The following is a 20,473-nucleotide window of genomic DNA, read 5'->3' as shown; positions in this document are numbered from 1 at the left end:
ATCTAAAGAAAAATTGGAAACACGTCTTATGGACGTCGTTACTGCATACCTGTATGGTTCACTTGATAGTGAAATTTTTATGAAAATTTTCATAAAAATTTTTATGAAATTTTTATAAAAATGGATGAGTACAAGAAACCTCGTCATAAATACTCCATTAAACTTCAACGATCATTGTATGGACTTAAACAATCTGGTCGTATGTGGTATAACAGACTTAGTTGTTATTTACAAAAGAATGGGTATATTAGTAACCAAATTTCTCCATGTGTTTTTATCAAAAAAATCACAATCTGGTTTTGTGATTATTGCTGTATATGTGGATGATTTAAACCTTGTAGGAACAGCTACAGAGGTTGATGAAGCTGTCATATACCTAAAGACATAATTTGAAATGAAAGATCTTGGAAGAACAAAATATTGTCTTGGTATACAGGTCGAGCACTTGTCATCAGGAATTTTCCTCCACCAATCTACATATACAGAAAAGGTTTTGAACAGATTTTACATGGATAAATCTCATCCATTGACTACTCCAATGGTGGTTAGATCTTTAGAGCCTGATAAAGATCCATTTCGACCACGAGAAGATGATGAAGAGGTTCTTGGTCCTGAAATCCCATATCTAGGTGCAATTGGTGCACTTATGTATCTTGCAAATAATACAAGGCCAGATATTGCATTTGCTGTGAATTTATTGGCTAGATTTAGCTCTGCTCCGATGGACAGACATTGGAATGGGATTAAACATATATTCCGTTATCTTCGGGGAACAACACACTTTGGATTATTTTTCCCGAAAAACTCAACATCTCAGTTGATCGGATATGCAGACGCTGGATACTTGTCAGATCCTCATTCTGGAAAATCACAAACTGGATATGTATTTACATATTGCGGTGCAGCCATTTCCTGGAAATTCACGAAGCAAACTACAGTGGCAACCTCAACAAATCACTCAGAACTAATTGCAATTCATGAAGCCAATAGAGAATGTATTTGGTTGCGGTCTATCATCAAGAATATTCAAGAATTATGTGGATTGCCAGTCATCACAAGAAGTCCTACTGTCATGTTTGAGGACAACACTGCATGCATTGATCAACTTAAGGAAGGATATATCAAAGGGGACAGGACGAAGCACATTTCACCAAAATTCTTTTACACCCGCGAGCTTCAAAAGAATGGAGAAATTGATATACAACAAATTCGATCATGTGACAACCTTGCGGATTTATTCACGAAATCATTACCGAATTCAACATTTGGGAAGTTACGAAATAACATTGGAATGCGTCGACTCAAGAATTTGTTACAAGAAAACTTCGGAAAATGATTAATTTTTCCAAGGGGAGATTGTACTCTTTTTCCTTCGCCAAGGTTTTTACCCACTGGGTTTTTCTTTGACAAGGTTTTAACGAGGCAATTTATGATCCACACTATCATGACAATCAAAGGGGAGTGTTATAAGTTGATTGCCATGTAGTCAAAAGTTAAATAGTAAGACTAGATTTATAGGAGTAGAATTTTCACATTACATTTAATAAACATGTTGCTTGTATTGGTTATAAATAGCCTCACTTGTTACACATGAAGAAGCACAAAAAAAATATATAGCTTCAGCTTCTTTCTCTCTACACAACTTTTTTTATCTCCATTTCTGCTCTATTTAGTTTTACAAAGGTTCGATATAATACTTTTATAGCTATTATTTTACAACAATTTTGCTATTTTTCGAAGTGTCGGTTTGTATTTTGGCTGTGGCAGGTGCATCATTTTTTAAAATGGTTCAAACTGCAAATTGCCAAGTTCTGTGCTGGATTCAGGGTCGGTCCAAAACTGTAGACCCATTAGCATATGTATGTCGTCTTAATATCTGCTACTGATGCTTAGTGGTTCGACTTTTTTTCCCTGCTGAATGGTTCCATTCCCATATTCTTTAGGTACTCGTGTAATAGTTTGTTCAAGTTTAGCTAAACAGAAAAATGGGTCAGAGGTGTTCTCACGCAGGACCGACGTTAGCAACTCCCGTAAATTGCCTGCAGGTGTTTTTTACGTCAAAAATTTGAATGATAGTTGGTGCAATCACATTTAATTAATATAATTTTCTTTTCTGAATTTGACAATAGAGCTTGTCCTATTCTCCATTCAATATGTTTATCTTCCGTGTCTCTCGATTTATAGTTGGTATATTTCGTTCAAAACGAATACCAATAAAAGCAATAGATTAGGATTAATCTCTAACATTACCACGATACTAATGAGAAGATAACTCGATCATTGTATACACAGAAATGCATTAGGGTGGCAAGGACATTAATTGAAAAGCAAGCCTACATTCCAATTCACCTATCAAGCCTCAGTTAATGAATGTCATCAGTTAGTTGCCGTTTTAAATTCAAAATATTAACGAAAACTTTGAAATACATGTTTATCCGTTGCTTGTTTTATACTGTTATGAGAATATTGGCCAACAAAAATAGTAATAAGAGTTAATAATTACTTTGTCTAGTAGCACGACAATAGTTTGCTATGTAGTTTGTTTACTGGTAGGAATTTGAAAGAATTAACACGATAATAGTATGTCCATATTTTGTCTCTGCATGAGAAGAAAACCGAACCATTATATGTGATATAAATACATTATGGTAGCAAGAACATAAATACTGAAATTCTGGTTGCATGTATATTTTGTATAAATTTTGCTTATAACTAAAAATTTGCAATGTATCAGCTTTCTGTGCCTATATGAGCAAAAAAAAATATTAGCAAGTGCAGGTCAATTTATATTTCATAACCAAGCCTGTTCCATGACAAACAAGTATACCCAATTCTAACATATAATTTCTATAGGTATTATTTCATCTTTTAATATTACTAACTTAAATCCGGTGCGATACACAAGTTTCCTTTATAATTTATATATTTTTATTTATATTATATATATAGTTTTATTAAAAATTTAATGAAGATTAAAAAAATAATTATATGAATATTATTTTAATTTGAATGTGTATAATTTCACGAATATATCAAATAGCATGCAATAGTATGTGATTGAAATTTGAACTATTACCTTAATTTTTAATATTATAAATAATATAAATACTTCTTATTTGTGTGATTCGAACATGAGAAATATAATTTTTTTGTAATTGAAGGGATTCAAACTTGAAAGTTTGGAGAGTGCAATATTTTAATATTGAATAATATTTGTTATTGGTGGTATTCGAACTTTAAAAACTTATTTGTGTCTCTATAAATATTAATATAAATGTTTGTTATTGGAGAGATTCAAACATATGAGTTCCAGTATTGCATTATTTTAATATTTAGATATAATTGCTCAGATCATTTAATTAAAAAGATCCGACGATCATGAAATGGGATAACCAAAATAAAGGTAGAACTAAATTATACCCAATTCTGGTTATTATAGTTTAATATTGATAAGGTTTACTAATAGAAACATATACTCTACTAATAATAAATTTAAACAAATTTATTCTTTTACCGATAATAAGGTTTATTAAATTCTAGTAGAAACTTTGATGATTTAAACATATACAAGTTACAACTTACCAAATCCGACCTTGGGTAAATCTCCTTTCATTTGAGCCTCACCATGTGATTGTGGATTACTCCTCTAATATCTCAACTAAAAGTTCCTAGATTAGGTTGCTTTCTGTTTCAAACTATTCTTTGTTTTAAACTATTTTTCTTTGCACGTTTAAAAAAAACATTTGTAAATGATATTATTATTATCCTTCATATTTTTTTTGGTATAAAAATATATATGTTTACACTTTTATACAAAAAAAATTCAATTGTATACAACTTTCTCAAAAACATTGAAATGCATGAAGTTGATCTATTTTGGACGGAGAGGGTATTTAAAATCTGAACCTTAAAACAACATAATATTTAATCAATCCAACATAGATGAAAAGGAATTCAACAAGACATTATTTTCCAGTTGCACAAACAAAATACATTTACCTAGAAAACGCCACTATAGGAGATCATTCAATAGTTAATTAATATATTGATTGGGCATAACTTTGCATAGCAAGAACAATTATACTTTCTGTCATTTTTAGAGTTTCCTATATTTTTTCCCCACTTAATGTTTTCTCATTTTTTAAATATAAAATTTACTTGATTAGAATATAAATGAATAAGAGGGGAGATAGATACCAAAACTACATTTGCAAAACCATACTCCTTTTATAGAAAAAATACTGACTCTCAAATTGGGGCTCTGAGTCTTTAGTTACTAGAAATTGTTGCTATTTTAATTTGAAATGTGAAATTTGTTGAAGTGTAATCAAATTATTATTCTCAAAATTTTGATTTGCATATTAAACTGATAAAAATTGCCAAAAAATGAAATGCAAATGCTGGGATGCACCAATGCTCCTTTCTGTAGTCTGTACTTCCCCACTCTAGCTACCCAAGCACCAGGGTTGCGATTGTTATGTAAATAATATCTTATAAGTGTAAGGCCTTCCATTTTGGCATGGCGTTTTTGTCTTGTGATATGTGGTGCTTTGCAAAATGTTTAGTTGAATTTCTTATCTCATGTGCTGGAAACTTTCACCTAACCTCATGAATTGGGTACTTGAAGATGTAAAAAATAAACCCAACATGGTATAAATAGTGATGAATAGGTGAGGAAATACATACCATAGGTTTCAAAAACAAATCCACCTGGCATTACTTTGTCCTACTCCTGCAATAAAAGTTGGAAAAAAGAAAAAAAATAAGGGCAACAACAAATGACTTCTTATCAAAAGGATAACTTCATAAACCTGCTTCTCATAATTTCATTTTTGTGTAATAGATCACATATAAAATTTTCTAGGGAAATTTATTACAAAGTTTGGATCTTGAACTTTTTTCACTCTGTATTTATTCACACATGTTACTTAAGTGTTTTGTTGGGTCATAGTAACGATATGTCAGGATTGAACAGTCATCTTATCTTTCTTTACTTAAAACAAAGATCATGCAAATATATATTGCTTCCACAACAATTCAAGCGTGACTATAAATTTGCAATCACCCATTTGCAAGGTCATCGGAAAGATTTGAATGACCTCAATCATGACCAAACATTGATAAATGTATCATACAGCACTAGAATTGTAGAAGTTCCATGTTGATAACCTACATGGACCAAAGTTTTTTAGAAAAATCCACTTGAACATCTATTACCTGATATCTGGAATTTTGGTTGGCAAAATGTGAAGAGAGACGCCAATTACGGTCAAGCAAAAGTCACAAAGTTTTTCAGACCGAAGAAAGAAAAAATGTGACTGAAGACTGATGGAGTAATGGCATATTGATTGTGATCACATATTAAAGTGAGAATAAGGTTATTATCACATCAAACAAGTACCTTATCACTCAAAACTTGTAATATTCATTAGTTGCCAAGACAAGTATATAATCATAATATTCCAGGTAAAAAAAAAATTATTAAGGAACACGGCGTATTATATTGCACTATAAAGAATGAAGTTAATGTAAAGCATGTCTGTACATTAGTACAAAAGATGCTACAAGCAAAAGAAAAGAATCAACCAATTTACAGTTTCAAGGGGAGAGACTCATCTGCAACTCAAAAAATCTACAAGATTATGCACATGGGAGGGTCATTGATCATCTCTTTAAGTAGTATAAAACTTGATGCAATAACCAGCACAGCATAATCATATCATGTATAGAAAAGGCACGTGATGCAACCTGAAGAATAAAGGAAGGCAACATTAGGAGGCATTCACTATCTATGTTACATAACTTTTATAATCTAAACATAATTTCAATCCACGTATCAAGCATGCACATCTTTTTTTCTAATTTAAAAAGCAGATTGGACATGAGTTTCATCAAAACACTTCTTCACCTAACCGAGAATGATGTCAAACTCGGAGACTGTCTTTGGTGTAATTACTATCATGTCTTTCTAACACAAGGTTTTGCGCCCACGTGTTTGAATTTAGGGGTAAAAACTCTTATCTGTAGATTCCATCAAAATCACATCTATACAAACTCACAGTTTATAAGTATGAACTGGCAAAGTGCATCTGTAAACTGGACAGCATAAGTAACCACCTACCTAACTCAGTCACCCCATTAAAAATACTAAATATTTAGGCACAAAATTAAGAAAGAAATATTGAAATGACAGAGAAAACTGGAAAAGGGCAGCATAATTCTAGAAAGCTGGACATTCTGACAATACTCAATAGAAACTGCAGTTAGCCTGCCACCAAATACCAAAAGTCAACCACTTGACCTAACCCAATACCGCCCTATCAAATATGCCATGGGGAGAATAAACTACTTACCGCCATAAGATTAGGAAAGAACGAGTAAAATAGCATTTAAAGCATAACTGGTGCATAGTTTCAGAAAGTTGGACAGTAAGACAATTCTTGCTGCATCCATTTTATTTTGTCACTTGGAAAACATAAGAAAATGCCATTTACCATCAATGTCTACACTCCAGGCCTGCCTTTTTTTGTTATAAAAATTAATGATTAATTCTGGAAGAATAAAGCAGTAACTTGAGAAAGAATGAAATAACATCCATTTTCTCATCATACAAAAATAAATTTGCTCTATTTCTAATATTATTAATAGTAGGACTTCCAAGCACTAGCAGCAATCATGTGTGAGGATTATAAATTGGTGAAGGAAACATGAATCGAACTACATATCAGCTTGAGAAGCCCTGTATTTAAATTTTTTTAGAAAAAGTTTATTTCGTTTATTATTTTAAAAATATTTAACTTTTAGATTGAAGTTGAGAAACTCATCTGTTAAGAGTTTGAGTTCAATTAAAAAAGTTTATTAACTTCATTATAAATAAGAGTTGGTTTTACACTTCATGCAGATTAGTGGGAATACTTCGGCTTGTGTTGAGTTCTGTCAGAATTACATCGGGCCTTGGTCCTAAAGCAACTCCAACCCGTTACACAATTTTGGTTACACCATTTTCAAACTCAACTCCAATCCATTAACACTAAATTTTACACCGAAAGGAATCTTTCTTGTACTCCATAGGTTATTTTATTGCTAGAAAGTACAAAAGTAATATAGTTGGTGGCATACAAGAGGAACGAATTTTTCTTGGCAAGGAGTACACGGGTAATGTTGGAATATACAAAAACTCTAAAAGTTAATCCGAATTTGGTGCAAATTTTGGTGTTACGCCAAAGTGGTGCAACTTTTAGAGTTGGGTTGCAGAGGAACTTTACACCAAAATGGTTAAAAGTACAAATTTGAAGTTGGGTTGGAGATGGTCTAAGACTCGGGTGAGAAACCCTCGTACCCATCCCCATTAAGGTGGGTATTGAAAGCCTATTGAATATTGATCCGATCCCGTTATAAAACTAACCAACACCAACCACATTCAACCACTGCCCATATCACATAATCTCCATAAATAAAGAGAATAGTGTCCTTGTGATGAATTTGAATTCTCGGAAGAGATGGATGACACGGAACAAGTGCTATTCAATAAGTTGTTAACACTCAGTAGAGGCTTGGAGTTACGTGGTAAGTAGTATGGCTAAATTTACTCCATCACATCTTCGTAAACAAAATATTTCAGATTATACTTTTTTTTGTTAATTATATTTCCGATAATAAATTACATGCGGAGTGAATTGTGTTTTCTCATCATTGATAAAATGATGGTGACAGCTAACGAAGAAAATCAAAACTTGAGTTTATAGGTGGAGCATCATTCCAAATCTTTTGATATAGCATGGATATATTATACAAAGCCTTGCAGCTGAAAAGATTAAAGATGAAGTTATGTGTCAGTGTGATGTTTAATGCCCTCGCTTTCGAACTTGGTTACCTTGTTTAAGAATGTCTATAGTTTACGAATCATGGAGCACACTTGATCATCCTAACGCTTACCATGTTGTAAAACAAGACACCACATGTTATCTGTGCCCATTCACATGTGTAATCATGAGGCAGGCTTTAGTGCTTTATTTTCCTTGTGGTTTAATTAGCTCGATGGAGTCAAGTCTTTTACTCTTTTTTAAAGCTACAGAAAAGGACTTGGAGATTATAGGCCAAACAATATCATCAATTTAAGATGTCCAATATTTAGGAGTTCTAGAATATGTTTACTTGTTTCATTATTGTAAAAGATACTTATGCTTTAGATATGAGATAGCAACTTTATCCTATAGACCTTAATTTCAATGAGCAAAGTTTATTTGCCTCCATTATATATAGGGGTTAGTTTTTGAACTTCACTCAAATTATTGATAGTAAAATACATAGGTCTGTCATCTTTGTGCGAATTAATCTTGGGTATTTTTCCCAAAAATCTTGTTTTTTTTAATTCCCTCGTCCTACCAGATTCCATTTTTTCACAGGCTCTGCAATTCTGTTAGGTATGTTACATTATTTCAAACACCTTAAAAAATCCATATAACAAGTTAAATAAAAGCCAAAAAGGAATCGGAAGTCAAGTATAACAGCTACAAACCTAAATTGCCATGTATGCCACGAGGAATTCCAATCAATTCATAGTGCCCTGAGAAATATATAAATTTTAAAACAATTGTAAGGCATCTGTATAAAAATTACAGAACAGTAAGGGCTGCATGAAAAAAAATATTGGAAACCTTATAGTAAATACATACCTTAATCGTAACTCCAAGAGTTTCCTAATTAAGTGATCGACGACACCTGATAAAAAATACAAAAATAGAAGTATGAAATACAAATCGATAAAACCTGTGGTACTGGTAATAATATTTTAAACCATCATTCACTATCTTAGATGGTAATGGAATGAAACTATTGCAAGCGCTCGGTCAAATTGCCTGCAGCGAGAAGGGTCTCTCAATCATGGAAGGATAAAACAATCTAGAAAAGTAGGCCATAACAATAACAGCCTAACAGCCTATGATACTATGTAAGACATAATTTTCCGGAAAAAAACATGTGCATTAAGCACACACATCTGATGATGCAATGCTATTCAAATTCGAAACATAAATGCAATAGGGGTTTCTACATGACTTGATACAGAGCCGTTCATAACTTGAGACTTCAAATTATGGATGTCAGGTAAAGAAAACAATTCAGTCAATGCCACGTAGATGGGAAAGCCTCAGATAAGTTCAGAAGTAAAATGAAGGACGACAGATGATAAGGCCTCAAGTTGTAACCCTAATTCTCTTCATCAGTCCTATTCCAGGGTATCATTAAAATGGAAAGCAACGATTGAAATTTTTTCATTTGCAACCCACAATACAATGACGTGAATAGCCACTGGAAAATTCACAGTACCTATTAGAACCGCAGTTGCAGGGTATTTTTATTTCTTCCACTGGAAATTTATAATCATATGTGAGTTCTTCACCAGCAAGTATATGTCTTTTTGCATAAATGAAAATCTTTTTCTGGCCTTCAACACTAATAACTTTCGTATAGCAATTAGGCTGCAAAAAAAAGTCCAGATTAGGAACTACCCAAAGTTTCAAGCATGGAAGTGAAGAGTCATGATACATATACCTCACAGGAATGATTTATAAATCTAGCAATTCCACCACGCTTTGTAGCATCTACCTAAAAAACAATTGACATTTGTTACACAATATGTCTATATCTCTCAACTGACAAAGTCAAGAGCTACAGCTTCAAATTTTCTTTAGGAAAAGGGGAAGCAGTCGATCGGTGAAATACTGTAATGAAAAAGCTTAAATCAACCTTGAAGAATCAAGAAGAGATTCCTAGTTTACAAAATCTTCTTATTTTATTTCGAGTAATACTGGTTACATATAGAAGTATAAATAGCTACAATATTAGGTCATTATTCACATTTTGCTGCCATTTTAAAAGTATACATAGGAGAATTGAAAGGTCATCAGAGATTAAAGTAGAACTGTCATGGCACTTACCACATACCCATCATCCAGTCTAAAGAGATAACTGCTCCCAATTCCCATCTTCTCATATTGGCGTTCACGTATATCAGATATCTGGAAGGAAAAGATACAAAGGATTCAAAAGCAATGCAACAAGTGAGACCACTAAAAAATTGTAAATATATGTAACAAATATGATATGACGGTGTTCGCGTGGGTCAATTACTTAGATTCTGTTTGTACAATAAATCTGAACAATTTATTTATTATAAAAACCTGACAACAATAGCTAAGTTCAAGGTAAAACCATGTAACACTGACTTTTTCATTTTCCCCATTTGGGCTCTCTACTCGGCTCGAAAGTGCTCTGCTCACCACTACCCCAGAAGGTTGCCCCCGAGAACCTTCCCCTTTTGATTACACCTAGAAATTTGAGAATACATATAACAAGTAATTAATACTTACACTAGATCGAATTAGTTCTCCAACGTATTCAATAACAAAATCTTCCGCATCAATTGGCTCCAGTGCAACCAGACCCCAATCATGTATCTTGCTCTGTTGGAAACGTAAACGTTTCTTTCGTGCCTACAATGAAAGAGTAAATTTAAGTGTATAGAGTACCAGCAATAGACATAAAACCAAAGTAAAATTTGACCTACCTTAAGCTGAGTGGCTTTTAAAAGATCAGCACCATCAGCTGCAGCAAGAAGATTGCGCATTTTCACCCTGTTTGTTCGTGCAGACAGGCCCTTGGAATTTGAAATTTGAGAGACATTTATTTCGGATCCCCTGCTTTGAGCATGTCTAAGGGTACTTCCTCGTACACGAGTTCTTTCGGAAGGAGTTGCAGTAATTGACCATTTATGCCATTCCCAACCGTTGATCGATGTTCGGGCACATCCATAAGACTTAGGGTAGACTGGCGATGTTCTGTATTTACTGCTTTTGCTCTTTGTAACCTCTACTTGTTTAAATGGCACTTGCCCAGTGGGGCCTTTTTCCACTTTCAACAGTTTCTCAGGGGGGGTGTTATTATCCACTGTATGCTTCCGTTTTGTATTTAAAACCTTGTTTTCTGCATTAAAAACAAAAAAAAAACATAGGGACAGATAGAAGTCAAGTACAAGAACAATAGTGAAGATTAATCAACTAAATTGCTACAGGACAAAACAAAGTGAAAGTATGATGGAGAACAAGAATCAGGTAAGATGCATACGGTTTATTAGGAACATTTTGGAACCATCACTGCCATGCTCCTGAGTTCCCAAATTCTTGCTTTTACTGTTAGCATCCTTCTTGACCTTGGTTGAGTCATTTGGCAGGGCCGGGAGTAACTTTTTGGTACGTCTTGAACTTTTCTCATTGACTGCAATAATTAGGCAAAAAAAATTATTCTTTTTTGTTGTGATCAGTACATTTGCTACAATTGCAAAACTACGCTACATATTAACGAGATATTTGAATACCATGTGCAATTTTCAGTGCTTTATGGTTTGTGGTATCAGATGGCAAGTGTTCACTCTGCACAGTCTGCTCATTAGCATCAGCACATATCTCAGTAGAGCAATCTAAATCTATAATTTTAGACAGAACTGAAGCATTAACTTCTGTATTCTGAGTTGCCTCTACGGATGCATCTGGTTCATTTGAAAGCCCAACAGATATTTTATGAGATCCAATGTTAGCAAAATTTGCCCACTCGGAAAATGAACCCGACTTGTTCCTCAACCCTTTCTTACGGGAATATGTGTATCTTCCGGTCATTAAAGAAATGTCTGAAGGTTCTGTGTCATGCTTACTCCTAACCTTTTCATTATACTTGTCAACTGCAGCAGACAAATTACTGGGTCTCTCATCATTTATCCTGTTCGTTCTCTTCTAGCAAAAGATTCAAAACTTGAGTCAAAAGTTAGAAAAAAAAGAAAAAATTCCTCAACCAGCCAAATTAGCCTTCTAGAAATATGGATATATGATCTTGAACATAAAATTATTTTGACAACAAATAATGAAGTAAAAGAAAAGATAGAGCAAAATGTAGGAGATCTGAAAACCTACCATCACTTTCTTTGATTTAGAGCTTTTTCTTGAAGAGCGATATGAGAACCAAAACTTGTTAAAAGCACCTTTAATAAGTGAGGAACTACATTCCCTGAGTAGATCATCGTGCAACTTTTGACGGAACATAGCTAAGACAACATAGAGTGTTATCTGAGGAAAACGCTCTTGTGACCTGGAGGAGCGGACTGTGCTAATCTGTAATGGAGCAAGGTTTTCAGATTTAATCTCAGATCCAGGTGCATCCAGCATATCGATATCTTTAACCACATCTGTACCACGTAAAGTTGCACAAAGTTTAACAAGTGTGTTTGTCAAAACATGAGACACAGGATTTCTGGCAGAAACACTATTCTGATGATCTCGCTTTTCTGATTCTGACGGAACTTGATAATTATTATCTGAGATTTTTTCCAAATCAAGAAACGTCTCTGAAGAACCACTCAGACTTATTATATGTTGCTGTTCAATAGGTGGATCAACTTCCACCTAAATGCAGACAAAAATTAATCACCGAGTCAAAAGTTGTTTATGTAAATGTTCTAATATTACCATCTGAAGAAATCTTGTAGAATTTAAACAATATTATATAGGCTTGTATGAGATGTTACCTCATTCGATTGGTCATCTTCTGGGGAACCAATTATTGTTTTCACTTCTTCATCCACAATAGATTCAAAATATGGAGTCAAAGACATCATTGCCGAGAAATGAAGGTCATGTTCTACACCTACCAAAATGGAACCCACATCCTTGAAGATTTGATTCTTGCTCTGAAGATCCCTTCCATAAGACTCTTCTCCATTGCAAAAACATGAAGACACGGAAGGTGACAAAATGTGTACATCAGATACAATACTCGGCAGCTCAAACCCGGGAGGGCAATCAGCTTCCCCATCAGATATTCCTGGTTCAGATTGCAACTGCCAATCATTGTAACAAATTATAAATAAGAAAAAAGCAAAGGGAAAGAAGCAGAGCAGCAATGTAAATTACTTACAGCTACAAACTGCCCTTTCGCTACTTCTCCCTCGTATTGCTTTCTCGAGTTCTTCTGTCCAAGGACAGCACTATGGCTGGGCCACAATTTTGTCCTCCTCCAGGCTGAGGAAAATTCAACTATAGGATCATGAAAGACAGCATTCCATACGACTTGCATAGACGAATCAAACAGCATCCGATAGATAATAGCACAAGCATCCAAGAAATTCTCTGCACTGCCAACAGACTTCAAGCTAGATGAAGTGCTGATTGGACTTCTGCTTGCTGGCAGAGTGTGCTCAGAAACACAATCAGATAATGCCTTTTCATGTGAACTAGTAACCACGACGCTCGCAGAACAAGATTTACTCTATTAATACAAAGCCACAAAGAGCAATATAGCAAAATGTCAGCTTGTCTTTGATTTTCTAATAGACAAGTTCTTAGTAATTACACTGTGTATCAGAACTTTTAATAAGTTCTTCAACTATACTTATACATGTTTATAGTATAGTACATATAGATGGGAACATGTTTCCAAAATGAAATTGGAGGCAACTCAAGCTACGACACCCCAGCTATTCAGAAATTATTAAAAGGGAATACTGTCTTTCATTTGAAAAAACTATTAATGATTAGACAGCCTTTCTCTCTAAATGATGTTCCTTCTTGGCGATGGAACATTTATGTATAAGGCTTTTTAAAGCCTTGCAACACGCTTAGTGCCGTAACTTCTTTATTTATATAAATAAACTGTCTTTAGATATTAAAGATATAAAAGAGTAAAAAAATATATGATTGTCAAAGTTGAATTCCTGCATTAGAAAACAAACTTTCTATCTTTCAATATCTTGAATTTGATTTTTGATTAAAATCAAATTTATCATTTTCTCATTGTTGTAATTACTTTCACAGTGTAGAATCAGGAAAGAAAATATTGAACCGCGGTAAACGTTAGAATTAGATATGCCACTATATAATAACATGTAGTTTCAATTATAACTCTAGCTAAAAATGTCATCATGCTCCTTCACTGTGATAATCAAGAGAAAAATAGGAACAACATTGAAGTTCTAATATATCCTCTAAAGCACGCATGTATTACCATGTTGGTACTTGCAGACCATGCATTCACATTCTGATTGATCACTTCAAACTTCTGGTACTTGTTTGCTTTCTTTGAGGCAATACACTCCGCAATAACATGACTAATAACTTCATCTAGAACAACTCTACGTGCCGTTTTCATGATCCCAGAGTGCAGTTGAGAGCAAAGATCTTCAGATATGCTCTGTATAGAACCAGTAGAGTGGGCTTTGTCATTGGATAGAGAGAAAGTTTTCTCCCCGGTTCTCCAAGTGTCCACTACGGATTTTAAACTGAAGGGCTTGAACTTATTGTCGGCATGAGTAATCTGCACATTGATAACATTAGTACACAAAATTTTATAAACTAGCTATGTATGCATGAACTGAAGGAGGTACCAAAACATTATAATACAAGGAACTAGTATCACCCATGCCCTGCAAAGCATATCAACAAAGACATTTCTGATGAATCACACATTAATGAATACTAGCTTATTAATTGATTTTAAGTTTCCAATAGACTGAACACAAAAATCTCCGGAACAATATGATTTCCATTGTATATATATATATTAGTAACAAGATTCCAAGTGATTTTCCCTCTCTGGGAAATTTAGCAAACTTTGTGATGCTATGCTTGGATAATTTTACTTCAAATATACACACACATATATATATATATATATTTATTTTACTTTAAATAACACTGAGTAAGTTTATTTATCATATTATTTCTTTCAATAGCATTAAGTAGTGCTAAATTTGTACTTCAACTGGCACTTCATCAAAAAGTTAATAATAAAAAATTATAATTACGCACGAATGAGGATGTACAAATTGCAACTTGTACTGAGAAATTCAACTACTTCAAACCTAATATTATACTTGATTATTCAAAAAGATAAATTAACAAAAAAAAAACGAAAGAAGAGGAAGTATAAAATTGACTGTAGAATAAGGGGGGATAAAGCTAAAAAAAGATGATAAAGTTAAATACGATAAAATCTAGAGCTGCTCAGAACCCGGAACGCAATTTTAGGTTGATGAGCTAGAAAGTTTCCTACAGAAGAGATTCTCTTTTTCCCTAATATTTAATGTTTGTTATCTGTTACAAGATTCTTTATTTGTTGTTCATTATACTTATATGGAACATATAAATATATCTACATCAAAAATAATAATTTTTCTGATATTTACACCTACTATTAATCATTTCATGTATTCTGTGATTAATCAGAGTAACAGTTATATGATACACCCATCAATTTAACAAGAATTTTGACATACAACAGTGATTAAAGGTGAGCAAGTGAATACTTTTTCTTATGCCAGTGTTTTTAGCTTTTATACAATTAAGTAAGCATACAACAATTGACATTGATCACATTCTAATTTCCAAATAACTAAAGTTTTTTTACTTTCACGATAACACAAACAAAACATGTGAATGTCGCGTGTTAGTCATTGAACGTATTTAGTAATGCATGCCACAAAAAAATTAACGCTACAAATTCACTAATCATCTAAATCTAATATAGCTTACCATCAATGAATCACAAAGATACCCATAGTGATGCCAAGAGTAAAGTTCTACAAGAGAGTGTGGGCCATGTTTCCTCCCTTCATCGTCATCAAAAAGCCAACAAGGTTCTTCACCTGACTATTATAACACGACACAAGGAAGACAAGTTAGTAAAATGTAGAAAGAATATCATTATTCATCATTACATATAGATACAAATGCAAATGTAATAATATATGAAGGTTGATTACCACTGGCATATATGGCTTAGAAAAATTGGCTTCACCGGTGTTCAAGTCCTGAGAATTGGAGTTATGATTGCTAAAACTAACATAAGCTGGATATGCAGTCTGAGAAACATAAGATCCACTGGTTGTGGCTAGTTCCTGAGTGTTTGATGGAAAGTCACTGCCAGGGTAAGTTTGACAATATGCAGGTGTCTGAACTCCAGAGATAGACCCTGGTAAATATGCAAATCCGGTAGCAACATGATCCGGAAACTGTTTAAAGTAATTCAGTGGAACAGAGTTAATCAAGCTCCCATTCAATATTGGGTAGACAGAAAGATCTTCTGGCAGAAAACCAGATGACAACCCCTCATACAATTGCTCCTGAATGTAAGGACCACACAATTGACCTTCTGCATTGACATACATCCAAGAATTCACAAATGCAGGAGATGCATAGGCAGCTTCTGCCTTGACCGGAAAAGAAGTGCCTGCGATACTAGTATGAGATAAGGTTTCACTGCCGCCATTTAACTGGCATCTCGTGTCAACTTCAACTCCCGAATTCAACTTATCATCATTAACCGGATAAGTAGTGTCGCCTGCACTGCTATGAGATATGCTTCCGTTGTTGCCATTTAACTGGCCGCTCGTGTCAATATCTGAATTTAACTTCGCGTCATTGACCGGATAAGAAGTGCCTCCTGTACTGCTACGAGATATACTTTCATTTCCGCCATTTAACTGGAAGCGCGTGTCAACTCCCGAATTTAATTTAGCATCATCACAATTACAACATGATAAAGAATTACTAACATTACTTAAACAATCGTGACTCCTCTCAACCGAAGATGAAGCACTAACATGACAGTGTTCTTCAAGTACATTCCACGACAAATCCCTGTGCACCAATTCAGACACTTTCCGTCTCTTTCTAGATACAGTAGCTTCCCCGTGTTCACTAAACTGAATTTCCGAATCCGATCCATCTCCTTTCTCAGTACTAGAGACCATCTCTACAGTCTACAACGGAATTCACAATCGGTCTAATATCGGAAAATAATCATGTACACCATAAAACATCTAAAAAAATTATAACACGGTTTAATTCCGGCAATTCAGCTCTAAACATGAACTAATTTACAAATATAAACATATATACACACAATTACATCTTAAAGCAGCAATCGCAAGATTAAAACACAATCTGATTGCTACGATTAAGATTTAAACATGAACTAATTGAAATAAATATACATACACAAAATTACATGTGCAAATTTGAGATATGAAGATGAATAAATTTAGCTGGAAGAAAAAGATGAAATAAATTGAAGATGAAATTCAAGAAATTGAAGAGTGACCTGAGAGATGAAGCACGGCGATCTTGTGTTGTTGATGGTGATTAAACAAATTGAGGAACGAACCCTAATAATATTGGACAATTTTTATTATTTTAAAATATATACAGGTTGTATACTTGTATTGTACGGTTCTGTGTGACAATATAAATATTTGAAATCAAATATTTGGCCGATAAACATATTTTGTAATGTTCGGGTAATATTTTTTTTGATAGAAATTCGGGAAATGTTGAATATTTTATTTTTTCCAATATGAAATGGTTCTTGAAATATTACAGTTAGAACACGTACAGTTTTTATTATTTAATCAAAAATACAAAAGATCATTTTTAGTATTATAATAAGATTTCGTACATTATATTTTTGAAAAAAGAAAAATCCCTACAGAAACTAAGCAGGCTGAAAGTGAAATTCCCCTATATACGTACTTTTGCTTTTTGTTTTGAAGAATATTTTACATATATTTTACTTTTACTTACCTTTCTTCTTGTTAAATTATCAGAGCATATTTCACTAATAATTTGAAATATATTCAATTGGGACAATCCCTGACTGATCGGTTGAAAAATAAATAAATATGTAAAATAATTAGCCGCTTTGTTTTCGGATTACTTAACTAGCTGAATCCAAATATTCTTAAAATTAAAAATGAAAATAATTGTTTCTCGAGTAATCCAACCTACATCCCCGATAACACAACTTCACGATTGACCTCACATTAATTTTATGGATAGCTTCACAATTGACCTCACATTAATTTCATAAATAGTGTGATGTGTAGAGTTGCAACAATTTGATAAGTGACATTTTATACCACTTAGAATGTCTTATAATAGTTTGAATTGATGTCTTTAAATCAGGTATTTTGTGTATTTGATACGTTTTTCTAGTGTTTGTGCATTTCAGGGTATAACTTGCGTTTGTGGGGAGATTTCATTAGGAATCAGTCTAGGGGAGTGCTTGGTATTGGATTTGGGAAGTTAGGAGCAGAACGCAGCAGAAATCGGGAGCAGAATAAACATTTTTCCAGTAACCTGTTGGGCGCCCGTTCAGGAAAGCTGGGCGGCCGCTCAGGTTGCTGGGCGCCCGCTCAGGATTGTTGGGCGGCCGCTCAGGGTCGGGAAATTTTATTTTGATTTTTACAATCCTTATTCTGTTGGACTTCTGAGAGTGCTGGTTCTTGTGGGCTTCTATATAAGTAGTTTTCAGAGACGTTCCACGGTGGTGTGGTATCAAGCAAGGAGCAAGGAGAGAAGGAAGAAGACCGTTTTAGCACATCGCAACGAAGAAGAGGAAGCATACGTTTTGTGATTCTTTTATTCGTTGTATAAGTGGATGCTAGTTTTCTTTACTTTGAACCTTATTACTCTTGTGACGTACTCTGGTTTTAATAAGTATTTTTATAAGTTTATCTTGTGTGTTATATCATGTTTTCATATGAACCCATGGTGACGATGAGTTCTATCATGGGCTAATCGTGATCATGGGGTCGTAACGGATTTACTATGAATTTCTTTAGTTAGTTGTTTAATACCTTAGTGTGTGATGATTGTATGATATCTAGCATAGGTTGCGCTTATTCATCTTATGTGCGTCGTGAACATATAAGATAGTCTGTTAATCTCTTGTGAAGCGACGGTGGATCTTGAGGTTTAGAACTTGCCATGCTAGCATAGGTTCATGTGTGTGTATGCATGATTAGTGGGTAACTCTAACCGTTTTACTTGCCCTGTGTAATCATAAGGAATAACTTGTGCTTAAATCGTTATGTTGTCAAATTATGTAGACATATAGGGTCTCAACATAATTGATGCATATTCAACTTCTATCTTAATTGTGGATGTTTGGTAGAATGGTATTAGTATAACGAAAGTTGGCTTTTATCAGTTTCGTGTTGTTCGATTAATATCATCATCGTTACATGCTAAGGGTAATAACAATAACTATTGAAGGAAGTAGTAATGAAGTTATGATCTCATGTGTGTTTATTATTGTTAATTCGAGTGTCAATTAAGTGTTTAATTCTCGTAGTTAATTATAGTTAATAATTAGTTAATCAAATCTAAGTGTTATTGTCTTGACATTGAGAAGTAATCATACATTGGTGAGTAAGTGTTAATTGAACATAATTAGTTTGAGTCTCTGTGGGAACGAACTAGAAATTATTCTATATTACTTGCGAACGCGTATACTTGCGTGAATATTAGCGCGTGTTTTGTGCCTAACAAGTTTTTTGCGCCGCTGCTGGGGACTCAGCGTATTTGTTTAGTTTATGTACTTACCATCAGTGGTCATTAGGACTCATTGATTAAGACGTGTTACTTATTGTTTCCGGTTGTGTTTCAGGTACTTTAGCGAGCGTTTATGCAAACACGTTCTCGTACTCGCAAGAGGACTTTAGATACGGCTAAGGAGACAGACTCAGTTCTTGATATTCCGGAGAAGATAGATTTTGAAGATTCAGATAAAGAGGATGAGCAGAAAGAACCAATAATCATGGGTGATCGTATAGTTCCGGTAGATCCAGCTCTTATGGACTTTTCTCGGCCTAAAATTGATGACATTCAGTCAAGCATCCTTCACCCGGCTATTCAGGCTAACACTTTTGAAATGAAGTCGGGCACTATTCAGATGGTGCAGAATTCTGTTTCCTTCGGAGGTGCTGCGACTGAAGACCCCAACATGCATATCAGGAATTTTGTCGAGGTACTTTCAAATATAATGGTGTGACTGATGAGGCTATCAAGCTGAGTCTTTTCCCATTCTCTCTGAGGGATAAAGCTAAGGACTTGTTACATTCTGAACCAGCTGGGTCCATCACTACTTGGCAAGATCTTGCGCAAAAGTTTTTAGTGAAGTTTTATCCAATGGCGAAGACTGCAGCTATGAGGAGTGCTCTTACTCAGTTTGCGCAGCAACCAACAGAATCTATGTGCGAAGCTTGGGAGCGCTACAAGGAGATGTTGAGAAAGTGTCCACATCATGGTATGCCTGACTGGATGGTGATCACTGGTTTCTATAATGGTTTGGTGGCCCAATCTCGGCCCATGCTCGATGCAGCAGCTGGAGGCGCCTTGTGGGCCAAAAGCTATACTGAAGCTTATAATTTTATTGAAACTATGGCTGCAAATGAGCATCAAAACCCAACTCAAAGGATGATGCCTGGGAAGGTAGCAGGTATTCTGGAAGTTGATGTAGCTACAGCTATTGCAGCGCAGCTCCAAGCACTGTCTTTGAAGGTCGATTCTTTAGCCAACTATGGAGTCAATCAGATAGTTATGGTCTGTGAGCTTTGTGCAGGTTCTCATGCTACGGATCAGTGTTCTCT

General features: G+C 34.4%; 1 protein-coding gene and 1 non-coding gene across 13 annotated transcripts; both read right to left on the bottom strand.

The window, feature by feature from the left end:
- Window positions 1-1,522: 1,522 nt before the first annotated feature.
- On the bottom strand, window positions 1,523-17,279 carry LOC141721102 (histone-lysine N-methyltransferase ATXR7). 12 transcript variants are annotated; one of them, XM_074523856.1, is made up of 20 exons: window positions 17,146-17,248; window positions 15,806-16,804; window positions 15,576-15,692; window positions 14,050-14,358; window positions 12,964-13,314; window positions 12,575-12,886; window positions 11,964-12,452; window positions 11,375-11,786; window positions 11,125-11,274; window positions 10,568-10,983; window positions 10,371-10,493; window positions 9,939-10,019; window positions 9,553-9,606; window positions 9,328-9,479; window positions 8,676-8,721; window positions 8,519-8,566; window positions 5,595-5,748; window positions 4,687-4,732; window positions 2,007-2,039; window positions 1,523-1,914 (listed from the first exon to the last, which is right to left on the bottom strand). In XM_074523856.1, the coding sequence occupies exons 2-15, from the start codon at window positions 16,793-16,795 to the stop codon at window positions 8,700-8,702; spliced, it is 3,978 nt and encodes a 1,325-aa protein (XP_074379957.1). In that variant the 5' UTR covers window positions 16,796-16,804; window positions 17,146-17,248; the 3' UTR covers window positions 1,523-1,914; window positions 2,007-2,039; window positions 4,687-4,732; window positions 5,595-5,748; window positions 8,519-8,566; window positions 8,676-8,699. The 12 variants fall into 12 exon arrangements, with proteins under 12 accessions (XP_074379957.1, XP_074379956.1, XP_074379950.1 ...); XM_074523855.1 differs by having other exon boundaries at window positions 1,523-1,911; XM_074523849.1 differs by having other exon boundaries at window positions 1,523-2,039.
- Window positions 17,280-20,027: 2,748 nt separating this feature from the next.
- LOC141722685 (small nucleolar RNA R71) lies at window positions 20,028-20,134 on the bottom strand. The gene has a single exon (XR_012575691.1). It is a non-coding gene; the product is annotated as a small nucleolar RNA R71 (small nucleolar RNA).
- Window positions 20,135-20,473: the final 339 nt, after the last annotated feature.

The sequence above is a fragment of the Apium graveolens genome, chromosome 4 (genome assembly GCF_009905375.1).
Source record: "Apium graveolens cultivar Ventura chromosome 4, ASM990537v1, whole genome shotgun sequence".
Lineage (NCBI taxonomy): Eukaryota > Viridiplantae > Streptophyta > Magnoliopsida > Apiales > Apiaceae > Apium > Apium graveolens.
The sequence above is the reverse complement of the archived record's forward strand: the minus strand, read 5'-3'. Positions and strand labels throughout refer to the sequence as shown.

What these genes read in the sequence shown, in the direction of transcription:
- LOC141721102 (XM_074523848.1), bottom strand. Translation starts at nt 16,795, where the DNA reads ATGGTCTCTAGTACTGAGAAAGGAGATGGATCGGATTCGGAAATTCAG. An exon ending in TAAAAGCCACTCAGCTTAAG is followed by an intron (nt 10,494 to 10,567) that starts GTAGGTCAAATT and finishes CTTTCATTGTAG; the next exon opens with GCACGAAAGAAACGTTTACG. An exon ending in TTATAAATCATTCCTGTGAG is followed by an intron (nt 9,480 to 9,552) that starts GTATATGTATCA and finishes TTTTTTTTGCAG; the next exon opens with CCTAATTGCTATACGAAAGT.